At 47.6% G+C, this 17149-nt stretch overlaps 1 protein-coding gene across 1 annotated transcript in view; it reads right to left on the reverse strand.

Moving 5' to 3' along the window:
* The window catches only part of EPHB1 (EPH receptor B1), a 466953-nt gene that overhangs the window by 297733 nt on the left and 152071 nt on the right, over nt 1-17149 (reverse strand). The window contains exon 3 of the mRNA XM_061420965.1: nt 3695-4376. Within this exon, the coding sequence (XP_061276949.1) occupies nt 3695-4376 (682 nt within the window). The remainder of the gene's footprint in view (nt 1-3694; nt 4377-17149) is intronic.

The following is a 17149-nucleotide window of genomic DNA, read 5'->3' on the forward strand; positions in this document are numbered from 1 at the left end:
CAGGGAACAGGAGAGACACAAAACAGGGGGCAGAAGAACCAAGAACAGAGCTGTTCTTCTTTAGGAACTGCCAAGGCCCTGCCAAAACCCAGAGTTGGAATGATCTTAGCTGACCTCCAAGACCAGTGCAACATTTTAGGGACCACAACACAGAGGGAGCTTGCCAAGCACTAGTTCTTGGCCTCCCTGGTCCAGGGACAGTCAGGCTATAGGGATTCACATGGAGAATCGACTCAGCCATCAACCTGAGCAGAGAAGGCTTGAGGGTGGATAAAGACAAAGCCATGATTTCTCATTAATCAGCTATACTATCAGCATAAAACTTGAAGCTGGGGCAGATAGACCATTTTGCTAGTAATCAACAGTTTCACAGAGATAAATGCATGATGGGTCAGTCACTGGTGGGGTCGACAGGCTTCTGGGATTCTGCCTGCTTGGTCTAACCTATGTGTACAGAAAGGATGAGGCTGGAACAGGCCTTGGGCCATGAAGCCTCTAGAAAGTGTGTGAGCTGTTTGCTGCACATTCTGATGTGCAAGCTCTCCAGTGGCTTCCTCTGCTTGCCACTCCCTCCCTCCTCACAATAGGAATGGCTCTAGGCCAAGGCCATTCTTTGCTGGCCACCTAATTGGTCTCCAGGTGCTTCTGCAAAACCAAGCAACTGGTCATCATGACTCTGACAGGCAAGGGTTTAACAGAGGCAAAGTGAAAGTCAGAATAAGATTCTTGCCCATGATGAAAGTCTGTCCTGCCAGAAAAACAATACAAAGGATATGCTTTCTGCCACCCCATAGAGTCAACACATGCAAAAGCTCAGATTCAAATATCCAGAAAAGAAAACTGATCAGCTTGACACAACTGTGTGACTCACAGAACCATCCAGGCTTCTCCCAGCCGGGCCCTAGGGTACCAATTCTCAGGGCTGTGCTGAGACAGAGCAGCTTGCCTCCCTTCTCAGGTCTTACCAGGACCGCTGATGGAGACTGGCTCTTTCTCACCCACAAGTCTCTACTGCATCCACCGATCTCCATGCTCTCAGTAGTAGGCTGTACTTGGCAGGCAATTGTGGAGGATCATGGTGCCCACCTGACAGGCCAGCATGAGAATCCAAAATGAATTGAGCATGTTGCCTTGAAGATACACCCCAGGAACCAGTTACAAAAACCTCCCCAAGCACTGTCCCCCCTATCCAAAAAGTACAGAATCTACCCAAGGCCCTTCACCTCCCTGGGCATCCCACTGCTGTGAGCCCTGGAGAGGTAGAGGTTGGTCTCAGTCATCAAGCCCAGGTTACTAGCAGAGCCAAGGGCAAAGAATTCAGAGGATTCAGCTTAAAATTCTTGAGACAGAAAAAAAGGTGCCTTTCTAGAGCGCTGAGCCCAGCCAGGCTGCTGGGCTGCAGGACCTAAGGTACTGCCTGGCTCGCTACTCTCTGCTCTTAGAACTCCACCAAAATGTGGCTTCCTGTGTCTCTGAAATGGCAAAATCATGGTGCCCAGGGCTCCCCATCTCCTCCAGCTTCCAATGAGTTTGCAACAAGCAGAGTGTGAAGTCAAGTCAGGTTCCTAACAGCTCTAGATTAGAAACATCCACCAAACGTCAGGAGGAGGCTGAGGCTAAGTAGACAGGATGGAAAGCAGCCACTTGGTTTTACACATTTGCCCCCATAGGCCCTCCCAGGACAACCACAGGAGGTGACTGAGGAGCAGCAGGCACTGCAGAACCCTCCAAAAAGAGAAAAGTTCCGATTAGCCCAGAGAAATGAGAGCCTGTTCCCAGAGTCCCAATTAAATCAGAACCAATCAATACTTTCTCTGGTTCCTGCTGTTCTGCTCAGGAAATAATGAGAAAAACAAGGGCCCCAGCCAGCAAGCGTGGGATGGCAGCCCTTTGAAGTCTGGAGAAATCACCCCTGCTATCAAGAGTGTGCCTGGCAGCTGTGGCACCTGCAACTAAACTCAGCCTGGCCTGGGTCCCCATGTAGACCCGACACATGCTCAAGAGGGCACTGCCCTCCCACCCCCAACCAATGGGACAGGGGAGCATGGTGGGACCAGGCCGGCTGGTATTAAACCAGTCTGTGTTGATTCACCACTTGATCTGTCACTCTCTCTCCTCTGTTTCTGCATCATCCATCATGGCACCATCACCAAGAAATCCAATAAAGACACAAAGGCGCAGCTCCCTGCTCTCAGCAGGCCTCAGAAAGGCTGTGAGCGCCCCCGCCCAGGCAATTAGCTGAGTCCAAAGGACTGCAGAGTTGGTGGGCGATAGCAGTACTCTGCCTGGCACCTCCCCTGCAGGTGGTTGGTGACTAAAAGTGGAGAAGGAGACACACAAAGGATGTTCCATTGCTCAGGCAGGGTGGGGAGGGCGACAGGGGACAGCTGGCATGAAGCTCATGATGGAGAAAATGGAGCAACTATGGCTCCCTCCAGGCTTCCCTGGTGGCTCAGTGGTAAAGAATCTGCCTTCCAGTGTAGAAGACATGAGTTCAATCCCTGGGTCTGGAAGATCCTCTGGAGAAGGAAATGGCAAACCACTCTAGTATTCTTGCCTGGGAGAGCCCATGGACAGAGGAGCCTGGTGAGCCACAGACCACAGAGTTGCTAAGAGTCAGACAACTTAATGACAGAGCACACACGCTTGCACAGCTCCCCCCATCTCCACGTGGTCTCCAAAGGACTGGGGGCAACCCGAGTAAGGAGTCAGGGTCAAGGTGGTCATTTCTGAGGTCTGTGTGGGAAACCTTGCTTTTGAAAGACTCTGAAACTTTGAAGGCCACAAGAAAAAGATAAAAATAAAGGAAAATAGTCTTCTCTTCTTCAACTTGGGTTCCCCTCTGTTTGGCTTCCATGTGCTCAGGCAACAGATGAGCCATGGACCCTCTTGATCTTTCTATTAACTCCCAGAGAAGGCCGAGTCTCCAGCCAGTTCAGCATATTTATTGCCATAGACTGGACATGTTCTCTCCTGGACTGAGGAGGGCCAATATGAGGACAGGGTACCCTGACACTGCCAACTGCAAAGTCACCATCACTCTGTAACGTCCTGAAGCAAAAGTAACAGAAAACTTGGTACGATACCACCCCCATTCCAACACATTCATCTCCTTCCAGGACCTACTAATGCTAGGCCCCATCCCTGCCCCATGGCCTGGCACTAAGTCCCTGGAGGAAGACAGCCAAGCCAGGAGGCTTTGAGTTAATGAGCTGCATGGGTTCAGTACCAAGCTAAGTGATGTGGGAGCTGGACTGAAATGAACAAAAATATTTTCCAAGTTCAGTTGCTTCTCAATTACCCTTGAGTGACTTATCCATGACAACCCAAATAATCCATGCCTCAGAGCACAGGGCTAGACAGGATGCAGGGGTGTGTGTGTCTGTGTCTGTGTCTAAAAGAGGGAGAAACAGAGAATATGAGTGTCAATGTTCCCAAAACTAAATATACATGAGTGGTTATGATCCCCCGTTTGGAATTTTCCCCATCTCTTTCCTCTACTCGGATACAGAAATTCTGGTTGAACACAACTGGAAAACCATCAGGCTTAGCACTGGAGATGGGGTTCTCCAGAGCTTTAGAAGAAGCCATTAGGCTCTTCTGTCCCTATCTGATCCAGAGATGGATGTGGGGACTCCTGACTCCTGATTTCTTTGCTGCAGGAAGGAGAGGCCTCAAGAGCCTCAGGGCTTACCCTTGCAGGCCACGCTGTTCTCGGGTTCATAGCCAGGCTTACAGGTGCAGCGCCCGATGGGCACCATCCACTCCCCGTCCCCGTTGCAGTAGAGTTTAATGGGCACATCCACTTCCTCTGCATTGGGGATGCACGTGCCCCGAGCAATGACCAGAGATGTGCTCTCTGCCCCAGTCATAGTCTCTGGGAACACTGCAAAATTTTGCACAATGCTGGGACACTTTTTGAAGAAGACACGGACAGAAAGGAGAGACATACAGGCTCCATAATCCTGGAAAGCGAGGTAAAAACCATTCCGTGTAAGAGGCCCAAAGCTCCTGACTTCTGTGTTGACCTTCATCAATCTTCCCCCAAAGTCCACCTGAGAGAAGCTCTCATCTGCTGCAATAGTGTCCACTTTGAGGTAGGGGGCCTCGGACCAGAAGGCCGACTTCTTGGTGGCAATGACAGAGTCAGTCTCGTAGTAGTACAAGTTGAAGGTCTCCTTGCAGGAGCCTGGGACGTTGGGGAGGCTGCTGCAGTCCCTCACAGTGAAGCGCATCTCCGTGTAGATGCGATGGGCCCCCCGCCGGTTGATGAAGGTGGTGAGCAGCCAGTTGTTCTGATTGGGCTCGAAGACATTACACACCTGGTAGGTGCGGATGGTGTTCAGATTTTCATCGTAGCCACTGACTTCTTCCCACTGTACCAGGCCGGCCAGGCACACACATGGAAAACACAAAATAGAGAGTAAGAAGACAAGGAGAGGCAGAGCAGAAGAGAAGTCTGGCACTGAGGGGGCCTTACGAGCTCACCAGCGTAACAGCTTGACTTGAGAAATGAACACACTTAACCCTAACTTGCATTTAAAGATCTCCTTATGGGCACATTTCAGGAGATTCCTATGTAGTCCATCCCAAAATATAACAGACTTCACTGTATAAAGCTTCCCATCACCTAACCCACAACTCTCATGCTGTGACAGTGACTCATTATGTCCACAAGGAACATTACATCCACCTGCAGCTTTGAGTCCCATATGATGGCAGAGACTTTCATCCTCAATGCCACAGCCTCTACTCTCAGTAGTCACTCTGGGGATCAGGGGTCTGACCACATGTCACCACCATCCACCTGGAAAATCCTCATTTCTGAACCTAATTTCTTTATTGTGGTACAACTCCTTTATATCTCCAAAAATCATATGAATATAAAGTTTTTCAGAATTTTTCAACAAACATAGATTCACAAAAACTTTTGTTTTATGACATCAATCTCTTTGAAAGAGCTAGACTGTGAAACTGGGAACAGCAGAATTGCTGAGAGATCCTAAATGAAGCAAATTAAGCTTCCTTGTGTGCATACTTTGAGCAAAGATGCGATGGAAGAGAATGTTGTAAGGTGTAACTTAGGGAGTAAAGAAAGCTTCTGAATAAGGGAAATACAACTGTGATTCCTGTTGAAAAAGAGTTCTCTTATAATCAGCAGTCCTGTGGATCAGAAGGAAAATAATGTCTCTCAATCATACCAACAGTTCCCCCAAAGAACTAGCTTACCATCACCAATTTATAGGTGCAATTCATCATTCAATTCAACTCACCCATGCTCACATTGCCATAAAGGATATGGAGAAGACAGGAGACAGAAACAAGTGCTTTGAATGGCTGAAGAAATTCACTTAGTAACTTATTTTAGTAACAGGCAATAAGGGAAGAGGGTCGGTCTGTAAAGACATGGCTCCCTTCATGAGCCACCCAGGGGGCCAAAGAAAAGTTGCTGGATCATTCGCTCTTCCCTGTTCTGAGAGAGGAAGCAGCTGCCCATACTGGGGAGTCCTCAGAACCCTGCCCTCAAGAACTGGGGGTCTTCCCAGGAGGTTCCAATGTGTTCGCTAAAAAAGTAAATAAGGGGCAGAAGAAATTCCACTTCCTAAAGTGAAAAGAGAAAATAAAGATCCTTGACTAGTTATCAGTGATGACAAAAGAAATCAAACAGTACCATTTCTTTAAATACTGTGTTAGTTGCTTATTATTCACAGTGTACAGCTGAAATATATAAATGAGAATTCTTCATTAAAAGAACCAAAAACTAATCAAGTGTTACATGGGAAATACACTAGGATTTCTTCCTGCACAGAATTAATTCTCTGCAGGAGCAAGAGGCAAGGCAGAGGCGAGGCTGTCCTTCAAAACTGTACCAGGGCTTCTGAGCACCAGGCATGGAGCAAAGGGAAGAACACCTGGAGACCTGGCCCTGCCCACTCAGGCCTGTACAGCGACCCCCAGTGACACTCCTCCCCAGACCCCTTCCAGCACTCTCAGGAGGCCCAGTTCCCTCCCCAGTCTGGAGTTTTAGTGGGCTTATTCCAGGATCCTTGCACACAGCCAACCTCACCTGCATTTTGTTTAATTTCTTATCCAATTTCTAGATGTTAAGGTACACTTCTTAGATTTTTTTTTTTTTTTTTGGTGTTATATTCTATTTAAATGTGTTTGTTAAAGTTACATTCTGCTTGCCTGGTTTTTTGGAACCAGAAAGTAAATACATTAGGGAGAAGTCTTTGCTAGCAGTTTTTTTAGTTCAACTGTTCAGATCTCCCTCCCTTTTCATGGCTGTTTTGAAATTACATTTTCCCAGTTGACTCTACATGACTTTAGACGGAAGGACAGGATTTTTTTTTTTTTTTTCTGTTCTGCAATTGTTTAAACACAGCAGGTCTCACGATACATCATTTCACTGGGCTGTATGAGGTTTCAGCACAAACATGGGGCTCCTTTGTCAATGCACAGGTGAAGCCTGAGGCCCACTTAAGATGGGGACCTTGAGCCACCCAAGACTAATGCAGCTCTGCTATGTGAGAGCAGGACAGGAAGCCCACCATTTGGGGCTCATCTTAACACTAAGGCTGTCACCACTAGCATGTCTCAAAATAGACAGAATGAGGATTTACACTCTTGTGGAGCTGGGATATTGAGAACATTTATCTTAGAAAATGACATTGATTGGTATTATACGACCCAATAGAGGTAATTGTTTCCATCATTAACCTCGCTGGGCCTCAGTTTTCTCATCTGTAAAATGAGGAATCATACTGGGTGACCTGGAGTCATAAAAGTCTACAGATCTAATTGATTCCATGACAGCTCCTAAGGGAGTGATCAAAGCAAATTAGAGGGAATACAGCTGTATATTCAAAGGGAAAGAGCAGAAAGAAATTGAGATAAAGAAAAATAATTCCTCGTTGTTTGGGGAAAGGCTGTGATGAAGTCTCTTTCCCTTTTTTATTCTTCTGCCTGCTAGAGCTACAGGGGTTAGAAACACAGCAATCAGAGTGGGCTGGAGGAAACACAAATACTCTCTGAGCAAGGGGCAATTAGGATTGTGGGCCTTGAAAGAGAAGATTTGAGTAAGTCAAGATGAGGGTGAAAGAGCATTCCCAGCAGGGAGGCCAGACATTATTATTTGCTTGTGATACTTGGAATCAGTGTCATTGCTTTATAGTTCTACTTCATGCATCCATCAGTGAAAAAAAATATTTACTGAAGGCCAACTTTATGCCAGGCATTCCATTAGCCACTGGGGATGCAGAAATATGAAGCTTATAATCTAGCGAGAAAAACAGAAATTAGACAAATGGTTATTAAAATAACTAAATTATTACAACTGTGCTAACTGCTGTGAGGGAAAATTTCAGGATGCCAAGAGGCCTGGCAGAGATGACCCTCCAAGCTGAGAGGGATGGGTGGATGGAAGTCAGCCAGGAGAAATGCGCGTCTGCTGCCAGCAGAGAGGGGAGGAGAAGGGACAGAGCACTGAGGCCCAAGGACAGCAGGTGCAAAGGCCCTGTGGTGGAGAGAAATGTCCTGGCACCACTGAGGAAGGAAGAATCATTAAAAAAAAAACTAGAGGTAGCAGGAAGAAGACCGCAGAGAGGGTGAGTCTGATGGAGAACTTGGAATTTCACCCTGAGAGTTGAGGCACTGATAAGTTTGAGGGAGGAAAATATAGGTGACCAGAGCTGAGTTTTTTAAAGAGTTCTATGAGGCAAAGTAGAGCCTGGGTTGGATGAGCACATGAGCAGGACAACCGGCCTTCATTTTCCTGCTTCAAGTGAGAGATGGCAGAGGGTTGGACCAGACCGCTGGAAACTGAAAGTGTATCTTGGGGCAGAAATTCTAGGTTCTCATCACGTTGAGGTGGGGTGATGGGGTGAGGGACAGAGAGACGGTGCTTTGACCAGACCCATGTGTCCCCTTAATACTCTTTCATGCATCAGGTCTGCCTCCCTAGCCAAGCTTTGAGGGACGATGTGTCTCTAGGTGCACAGCTTCACAAATCCTTGAAAAATGGGTTTCACCAGTGTTGGATACACAACCCCATTGGTATTCAGACCTAAGACCTGTGCTGGTTCCAGCCTCTGGGGGGCGCTCTCACTGCCCTTCCCAAAGCCAATCTCCTACTAAAGGTTTCTCAGACTCCACTTCTAGGCATTTGACATGCTGTCTTCTGTGTCCCTTTCTGTAATTATCTCCTCCCATTAAAACAACAAAACACCTCCATTTGCTTATCAGACTGGCAAAAAATTAAACAGATAAAGTATCAAGTCTCTGTAAGAATATAGTGAAAAGGCCACTCCTGAGCCTATATGTGGCAGAGTAACTGGTGGGATGTTCTAAATATCAAATCAATAGGTCTCACCATTTGGAAGGTTGGCCACAAATCAGTGGGGAAAAGGTGAACCATTTTTTAAAATTGTTGTAATAGCTGGGTATCCATCTGGAAAAAACACATAATTCTAGATCCATACTTCTTACCTTACTCCAGAAAAAATGTCCAGTGAATCAAAGATTTAAACATTAAAAATGAAACCATAAAAATACTAAAAGAAACCATAGAGACAATGTATGTATAGTAATGATGACATGAAACTCAGAAGCCATAAATGGACAAGTCAGCACCATACAATTTTTTTTTAATTAACATGATGGAAATAGCCATGGTAAAATCAAAAGGAAGAGAAAAGAAAACATGCTGGGAAAAGATTTATTGCAATTTATCACAGATAAAGTGTTAATTTCCCCTAATAGATTTTTTTTTTTAATCTATACATCAAAAAAAAAAAAAAAACCAGAAAAATGGGCAAAGCATACTAACACTGTTTACTAAAAGAAACAGATGCAGCTCATAAACATATGAAAAGGTGCTAAACCTCATTCAATATAACCAAAATGGTAATTAGCCACATTGGGATACTTTTGACACTTTTTTCTTTTTGGTCAGACAAAAGTTTGATAATACCCCATGTTGGAGCGGGTGTCAGAGATAAGCATTCTAATAAATCGCTGGATGAAGGGTGAAGTGGTACAGTCTCTATGAAAATTTTGGTTTTATTTATCAAAATTAGAAATGTATACATCACGGGAGTTGGTGATGGACAGGGAGGCCTGGCGTGCTGCGATTCATGGGGTCACAAAGAGTCGGACACGACTGAGCGACTGATCTGATCTGATCTGATCTGATACATCATTTGACCCAGAAATTCTACTTCTAGGATCAACCCAGAGTTTGATGCCAATCTGACTGCAGTCCTCGCTTCTTGGAGCTCTCAACTGGACTTTAACATGACACCTGAGACAAGGAAGTCTTCCCCATGTTAATGTGCATAGTAAACACATAAACTACTAACCACATAATTAGTAAGCACATAAACTACTAAAAATATGAAATGGGATATAGCTATACGATGGAGTACTATTTGGAAATAAAAAATAAGGAAATACTGGTACATGCAACCTCTAAACCACGGCTGCCCAGTGAAAGAAGCCAGACACAAACAACCACATATTGTATGGTTCTCTATCTACATGAGTCCAGAAAAGGCAAATCTATAGACATAAAAGTGTTAGTGTTTCCCTGACTGAGACCGTGGATGGGAAAGGAGAGTGACTGCAGACAGACATGAAGAGTCTTTTCTGGAGCTGATGGAAATGTTCTAAAAGGGGATGGTGATTACACAACTCTGTAAATTGACAACCATTGACTTGTGCACTTAAAATGAGTAAACTTTATGATATGTAACTAATACCTCAACACAGCTTTTTCTGAAAAACACTTGATTATTGGGTATAGCCTGTACCTCAACACCCAACAATGATGGCCTGGTCTCTATCATCCACACACAGTATGCCCCTGGCAACTTCATGCCCAATTTGTCACCACAATTTGCCATTTCTTCCAGAACAATGTTCCTCCTATCTGGCCTCTCTGTTGCTTTCCACTGCCGTGCACTAGTCTGGCATTACCTCACTCCTGGACTCATGCCCTGGCTTGCTGTTTGGTCAGAGTAATGATAGCAGACGAGGCAAGAGATGGCCAGGGCTCAAGCCAGGGCCACATCCTCTCCCATCACTCAGAGCCAGTGCCTATTTCTGCCCCTGATGTTGTTGCTGACGTTCTGGCACCTTTCTTCTTTACCACCCTCATCCCATCTCAACTCCTCCAAGACACAGAACCAGAGAATAACAACCTGGGAGGAAGCTATGATAGGTCGTGTTGACCAAGACCTTTTGTTGACAAATGGGCACACTGCCTCTCAGAGACACTCAACAGTAGCCAAGAGTCAGGCCACTGATGGGTGGCAGAGCTGAGCTCTCTCCGCAGACATTGCTTTGAGGGGCCTCGGGTCTTATATAGGGCTTCCCAGGTGATGCAGTGGTAAAGAAACTGCTTGCCAATTCAGGAGACTCCAGTTTGATCCCTGGGTTTGGAAGATCCCCTGGAGAAGGGAATGGCTACCCACTCCAGTATTCTTGCCTGGAGAAACCCATGTACAGAGGAGGCTGGCGGGCTACACAGTCTATGGGGTTGCAAAGAGTCGACATGACTGAGCTACTGAACACAGGTCTTATTCCCCCCATGATGTCTTTCCAGCTTCTATTCAGCTACCATGTTCCCAAATGCTTAAAGTATGATTGAGCTTATTCCACACAATTTAGCATTGGATAATACAGTGTTTTGAACAATTCGTTAATTGCTTTGGTTTCTGCTTCCAGGCTGTGAGCTCCTTGAGGACAGGGAATTATGTTTTGACTAATTTATTAGTTCCTGTTGACAGTGAAGTAATTCTGTGCATTTAGCCTCGCAACACTGGTATTACATGACAAGGTTTTTGTCCAGGATATCTGGGACCAGTGGAATCCACAGGCTTCTCAGGGCTCCACCCTTACTCCCTCCTCCTCTCACTTTTCATCCTGGGTGATCTCAGCCACACAGAAGGCTGTAACCACAATGGGGACCATCACTGACCTCCTCTCAGTGTCCAGAGTTATTTATCCAGCTGCCACCTGGACATCTCCAGGTAATCTGGAAGTCACCACCTTGCTCTCTCTAGTCCTGCTCTAGTCTCAGAAATTCACCCCCACCCCAACACCACCTGTTCCTGTCCTGGACTTGCCCTTTGGAAGGTTGACTGCATCAGAGACTTCCTGGTATTCCCAGTGCCTAGCCCTCAATCGGAGAAGGCAATGGCATCCCACTCCAGTACTCTTGCCTGGAAAATCCCATGGATGGAGGAGCCTGGTGGGCTGCAGTCCATGGGGTCACTAAGAGTCCGACACGACTGAGTGGCTTCACTTTCGCTTTTCACTTTCATACATTGGAGAAGGAAATGGCAGCCCACTCCAGTGTTCTTGCCTGGAGAATCTCAGAGACGGGTGAGCCTTGTGGGCTGCCATCTATGGGGTCGCACAGAGTCGGACACGACTGAAGCGACTTAGCAGCAGCAGCAGCAACCCTCAATAAATACAGACAAACTGAGGGGACAAGAGAGGTCCTGGTCTGTTCCTCAGCCCCTGGTCCTTGGCTGGGGACTTAGAGGAGGTGTCACCAGGCTAACTTGTCCCTGGGAGAAGAAGAAACAAAGCAGCCTTGCACAACCAGCAGAATACTAATAGCCTTTGAAAGGGCATTATTATTGATGCCAATAGACCATCTGTCCTTGAGATAAACCTAATAAAGAAAACAATGCACCCATTAGAAAGCACTTGTTCAGGCTTTCGATCAGGACTTTGATGTATGATAAAGATGCCTCCATGTTCCTCCAGGATTTCAGTTTCTCAGACTGACTGGCTTGTTGGAATCAGAACCTGCAGGTCTATTGGTCTGGAGGAGGCTGGAGTGACTATTGACATTTGCTGTTTGGGCAACTGCCTGCGTGTAAAATACACTGTTCTCCTTCAAAACCACTGCCATGAACCCTATCTACTGGTCCATTGACACCACCTTCTAGGACATCCTTCTAATACATTCTTCATCCTCCAAGAATGGAGGTGGATTTCAGAAACAGACAAAGGTCATCTGGACCCCAATCTGATGAGTTAGATGGATGAGAAAGCTAGGAAATACTACGTCTTGATCAAAAATTAAGAACCACTCTAAAATGAAGTTAAGAGGTTCTGATTCTACTTGTGCCTCTGAAGACAGTTCCAGGCATGGAGTTCTGGAAAGATCTATGGTTGATAGCCCTTCCTTGGACTGCTGCATTTTCCTGGGCCAACCCAGCCCCTCCCAGAATGCCCAGTGTCTGCCAGGGTGTTGTATTGAAGCAACCGCTGAGAATAAGCCATTTATACAGGGCCTGTCCTAGACACAGGCTCTTCTAGACACAGAAATCACTGAAACTGGCTTTTTGGGCTCTCTCAGTCTAACAGGAGGCTATTCTGATGGGTTTCCAACCCCGCTCATTTAACTCATTTTTAAAATAAAGAGTTGAACACCTAACACATCCCCAAGTACTGATCTAGGTGTTAGTGTGACACAGCAGGGACTAAGAGACAAAGTCCTGCCCCATGGGCCTGATAATCTAATGGAGCAAACCAGAGGATGAATGAGCAAATGAATTAGTAATTTAAAGTTGAACAGTGTTAAATACTACTGAGGAGCAGGAAGGGGCTAGCAAGCGACAGCTGGCAGCAGGGTTGTCAGAGATCTCCTTTCAGGCAGAGATTTGAACGACTCTCAGGAGCCCCCAGCTTAGGGGGGAGATGAGGGAGGAGCACTCCAGGCTCAGGGAATAAGAACAGACTCTCCGGAGCAAGAGTGTTCCTGGCACATAGCCGAGAAAGCCAGGATGCCAGAGTGGCTGCCAAGTGGCACAGGGTAGGGGAAAGGTGGGAGGAGGGAAGGTGGGAGAGGTTGGCGGGGACAGGCGAACCCCACTTTTGCCAGTTACAGCTCTGTGACCACACACAATTTTCTGAGCTTCAGTTTCCTCAACTGCAAAATACTCTTTGCCCTGCAGGGTGTCAGGAAGATTGAAAGATCATCACCTAGATAAAAAAAACCATGTAGCACTGAGCTTGCACGTAACTACCATTTACTAAGTACCAACTATCATCATTACCATCAGCAACAGCACGGCTGTCATGTTAACCTCAGCATCCGCTTCTGACTCACGCATGAAGGTGTAAAAATCGTCTCCTCCATCTTAGATAAATAATCCTGCCATTCAGTCAGCAGGAAACGCCGAGACTAAAAAGCTGAACTCAGTCTCTGTACAGACCCAGAGGGACAGCCAGTAGCCTTCTCTCTGCCTCTCCCAGAATCTCCAGGACTGCCTCTGGCCAGGTTTCAGCATGGGTCCCCTTCTCTCATCAGGCAATCCCTAGGTTACTGTCAGCCACCAGTTCAGACCACAAGGAGACAAAATTCGACACAACTCACAGACTTTGGTCCCATGTCTACATTTGGGCACAAACTTGTGTTTGAAGGAATCTGCTATTTTGCAAATGGTTGCCATCGCTATGCCCCATAAGATCCTAACTCTCCTGGCACTGCCCAATTGAAATGAAGGAAGGAGGCAGGGCACAATCTTTGAAAGAACGACATAGGCCCTGCATGTGTTCTCAGTCGTTCAGTCATGTCTGACCTTCTGCAGTACCAAGGACTATACCACACCAGGCTCCTCCGTCCATGGGATTTCCCAGGTAAGAATACTGGAATGAGTTGCTATTTCCTTCTCCAGGAGATCTCCCCACACAGGGATCAAACCCACATCTCCTGAGTCTCCTGCATTGGCAGGCAGATTATTTACCACGGAGCTACCTGGGACCTCGATTAGAACCAAATAGGTTTAAGATGACCACAAGTCGACTTCCACTGGATCTTGAGCCTCAGTACACACTCACTGTAACACACCAGCAAGCTAAATGACACATCTGCCAGAGCCAAGAGAGTTCCAAGGCCGACTATCAAAGACCAAAAAGTAGGCAGGGCCCCAGTTCCTGGAAATCTCTGCCTTTCCCCAAAATTACTGAACTAATCCTCCCACTCATTAGCCTGTGATATTACCCAGCCTATAAAAACTAACCACATCATTTTGGGAGACTGCTCTCACCTTCCGAGATGGCCCATACTCTTGTCTGTGGAGTGGTTTTCTCTCCAAATAAATCCACTTCTTACCTATCACTTTGTCTCTCACTGAATTCTTTCTACAATGAGACATCAAAAACCTGAACCTCATTAAGACCTGAGACCAGGTGTGTGACTTCAGTTAAAAGACTGTGGATTCAAGTCCCAGTCTGAGTTACACAGTATCACAATCAAGGAAAATTCAAAGTTCTGCTTTTAGGTTCCCAGTAAAAGATGGCTGCCCTCTGAACAGGAAGAGAAGCCCACTGAGGCCCGGGAAGCACAGAACATACAGGAGGCCAGAGACTCCTCAGGGCTGCAGATTGCTCTGATGGGACTGGAGCCAGCATCACTGGTTGCCCTGGATCCTAAGGACACAGGTCCTATGTAGACAGTAAACTAAGCCTGAAAAAGCTTGGATATTAGACAAGCTCGAGGGCTAATTAAAATGTAAAATGTAGTCCATGGGGCATAAACTCCTACAACCCCAGAGGGATCTACCATTTAGCGCACCAACCAAGCAAGGCAGCCATTTACTCAGGGGCTCCCCCGAGGACTGTGCGCACCACCTCACCTCCCAACATGCTCCATTTACCTCCCAGATGTGCTGAGCTGCTGGGGGGACATGGATGGCCCCTATTCATTACCATGGCCCTATGTAATGTGCCAAGGAACTGGGCACCTGGCTTGGGGCGGGCACTGCTTCTGAGAGCCCAGAGCTCTGAAAGGGCACAAAGCAATGAATTTCCTAAAGGGGCAGAAGACAAGAGTATGGGGGCAAAGAACACAATTAGCATATGGAAAGAATTAGAGTCTGGAAAACATGGTCATTGCTTCCCAAGGCAGTCTCAACAAAATTCTTCTGGAAGTTCGGATGGTGGAAAAATGCAAGAAATACTGTGCTGAGGTGAGAGTGAGAGAGATGAGCCCAAACATGATCTATCTAGACTGCCTGGAAGTGTCTGTGTCGACCAACAGTGGGTTGGGATAAAGCAGCCCTGCTGTCACCCTGCCAAACCCTGACCCTCAGGAGTTCAATGCACAGGCTCTGGAGTCAGTGAGACCCAGCCCTGTGACCATGGCACACCCCTAAACCTCCCTGAGCCTCAGTCTCCACCCCAGACACAGGGATACTCAGAGTATGGAACTACTTCACCAGATGGCTGTGAGGATTAAATGGAAAATGCATGTGAAGGACCTCAGCCTGATCCGAGATCCCCGTGAGTTGTGGCTATCAGCCACAGCCTTAAGCTTAGCCCCTCTGAGCTCCTGGCACTTTTCTTAGAAAGACTGCTCTCCCTCCATGATATGTATGATCTATGATTCTCTCCTGTCCCTCTAGTTGTCTGCACCTAAGCATCATCTTAACCCACTCCAGTGTTCTTGCCTGGAGAATCCCAGGGATGGGGGAGCCTGGTGGGCTGCCGTCTATGGGGTCGCACAGAGTCGGACACGACTGAATCGACTTAGCAGCAGCAGCAAGCATCATCTTTGATGTGTGCACACTTGCATGTGTGTGCATGCATGCTTGTGGGTATATGCATGACTGTGGGTACTATATGAAGTTGGGGACACTGACTATGGCCTAAGCAGGGCCTGTGTGCCCTCCCTTGGGTATATGCCCACCCATCAAAGGCCATAGGAACCCTGGTCAGCTCAGACCACTCCCAGCCAGTGAGTGCCCCGCACCGCTCAGAGACACCATGGCTATGGGCCAAAGGAGGCATTCATAGAAGGCAAGGCCAGCCAGCCCAAGGTCCAGATGGTCTGCATCTCGGCATCTGGGCACATTTCACACTCTGGTCTCTGCCAGTGCACCAGGAGAAACACTGCAGGCTTGCGCCTCGGGAGGAAGCTCCTTGTCCACAGGACCCGGGTTGCTGTAACTTCCCCCAGGCAGCAGCATTTGGTACCAGGCCCTGCCTGGAGTGGGGTCCTCAGCCATTATGACAGCTGCTGCTGCTGTTGACACTGAAACAGTGACAAATTCATCCTTCTGACAAGATCCCTTTAAATAATTCAAAGGGAGCTGGGGATTAAGACACTGTTTCTCTCTGTCTCTGTTGAGATTTAAAACACCTCCAGCTGGGGTATTTAAAGAGCATATAATGGGCTACCCCTCTTGGGTCTCCCCTCCCCCTTTTCCTCCTCTTTCCCATTTCCCAAACTCACCCGTCCCCCCACCCCACCAGCCAGCCCTGTAACAAGGAGGCCCAGAAAACAAGAAAGAAAAAAAAGGAGGGAACCAGTGCTTGGCTGGTCACTATGGCAACAGCGGCAGGGTATTCAGCTGTCATTATCCCAGCGCCTCACACATGTGATTATCTTAAGCTGTCGATTGAATGCCGTCCTCACTGCTGCCCAACAAGGTCTTGTCGAACAAGGCAGGGGCGGGAGCTGCCGGCCCCAGGCCCCACCAACCCGGTGCTGCTCTGCCCAGGCCTGCTCTCCATCATCGCTGAGGAGCAGTTACCCCTGAGAGAGACCAATGGCATTTCCCTTCAGCTTGGATGGATTTCTGCTCAGAACACAGAGCAGAGGCCAGGACCCTAGGTTACAGGCCAAGGAGATGGGCTGTCCATTCCATGGGTGCAGAGTTTTGAGAGTGGGTCAGGCTGGCCGTGGCCAGTGGGAAGCATCCTGGAAACAAGGGAGCAAGGCACGGGGGGAGGAAGAGACTGGCCTTCCTAGAGGAGCTCCTGGCGTCATGCCCATTCTCAGGGTTCAGGAAACTCAAATCTGGCCTTAGAAGGGGACACACTCCCCCCATCCTTCCCCCTCCCCAATGGTGGGAATGTGGCCACTGTGTGTGATCTACTTCAGAAACCATGGCTGCTGGAGCTTGGTTGGATAAGCCTGGGGAGGGCTTTGATCTCATGCCTTTGCCTCCTGGACTTTGCTTCTGATTGTTTCTGGGCTGAGGTTCCCAGGTCTAACCCACATTCTCTGAAAGACACAATCACTGGTCACCCCCCACCAGGCACCACCCCCGCCAGGCATCACTCCAGGTCTTCCATTGTTCCTTTCAAAACTGGGCTCCCAGAATAAGCCCATTTCTGCAGACGTGCT

This window comes from Bos javanicus, chromosome 1 (genome assembly GCF_032452875.1).
Source record: "Bos javanicus breed banteng chromosome 1, ARS-OSU_banteng_1.0, whole genome shotgun sequence".
NCBI classification, from domain to species: domain Eukaryota; kingdom Metazoa; phylum Chordata; class Mammalia; order Artiodactyla; family Bovidae; genus Bos; species Bos javanicus.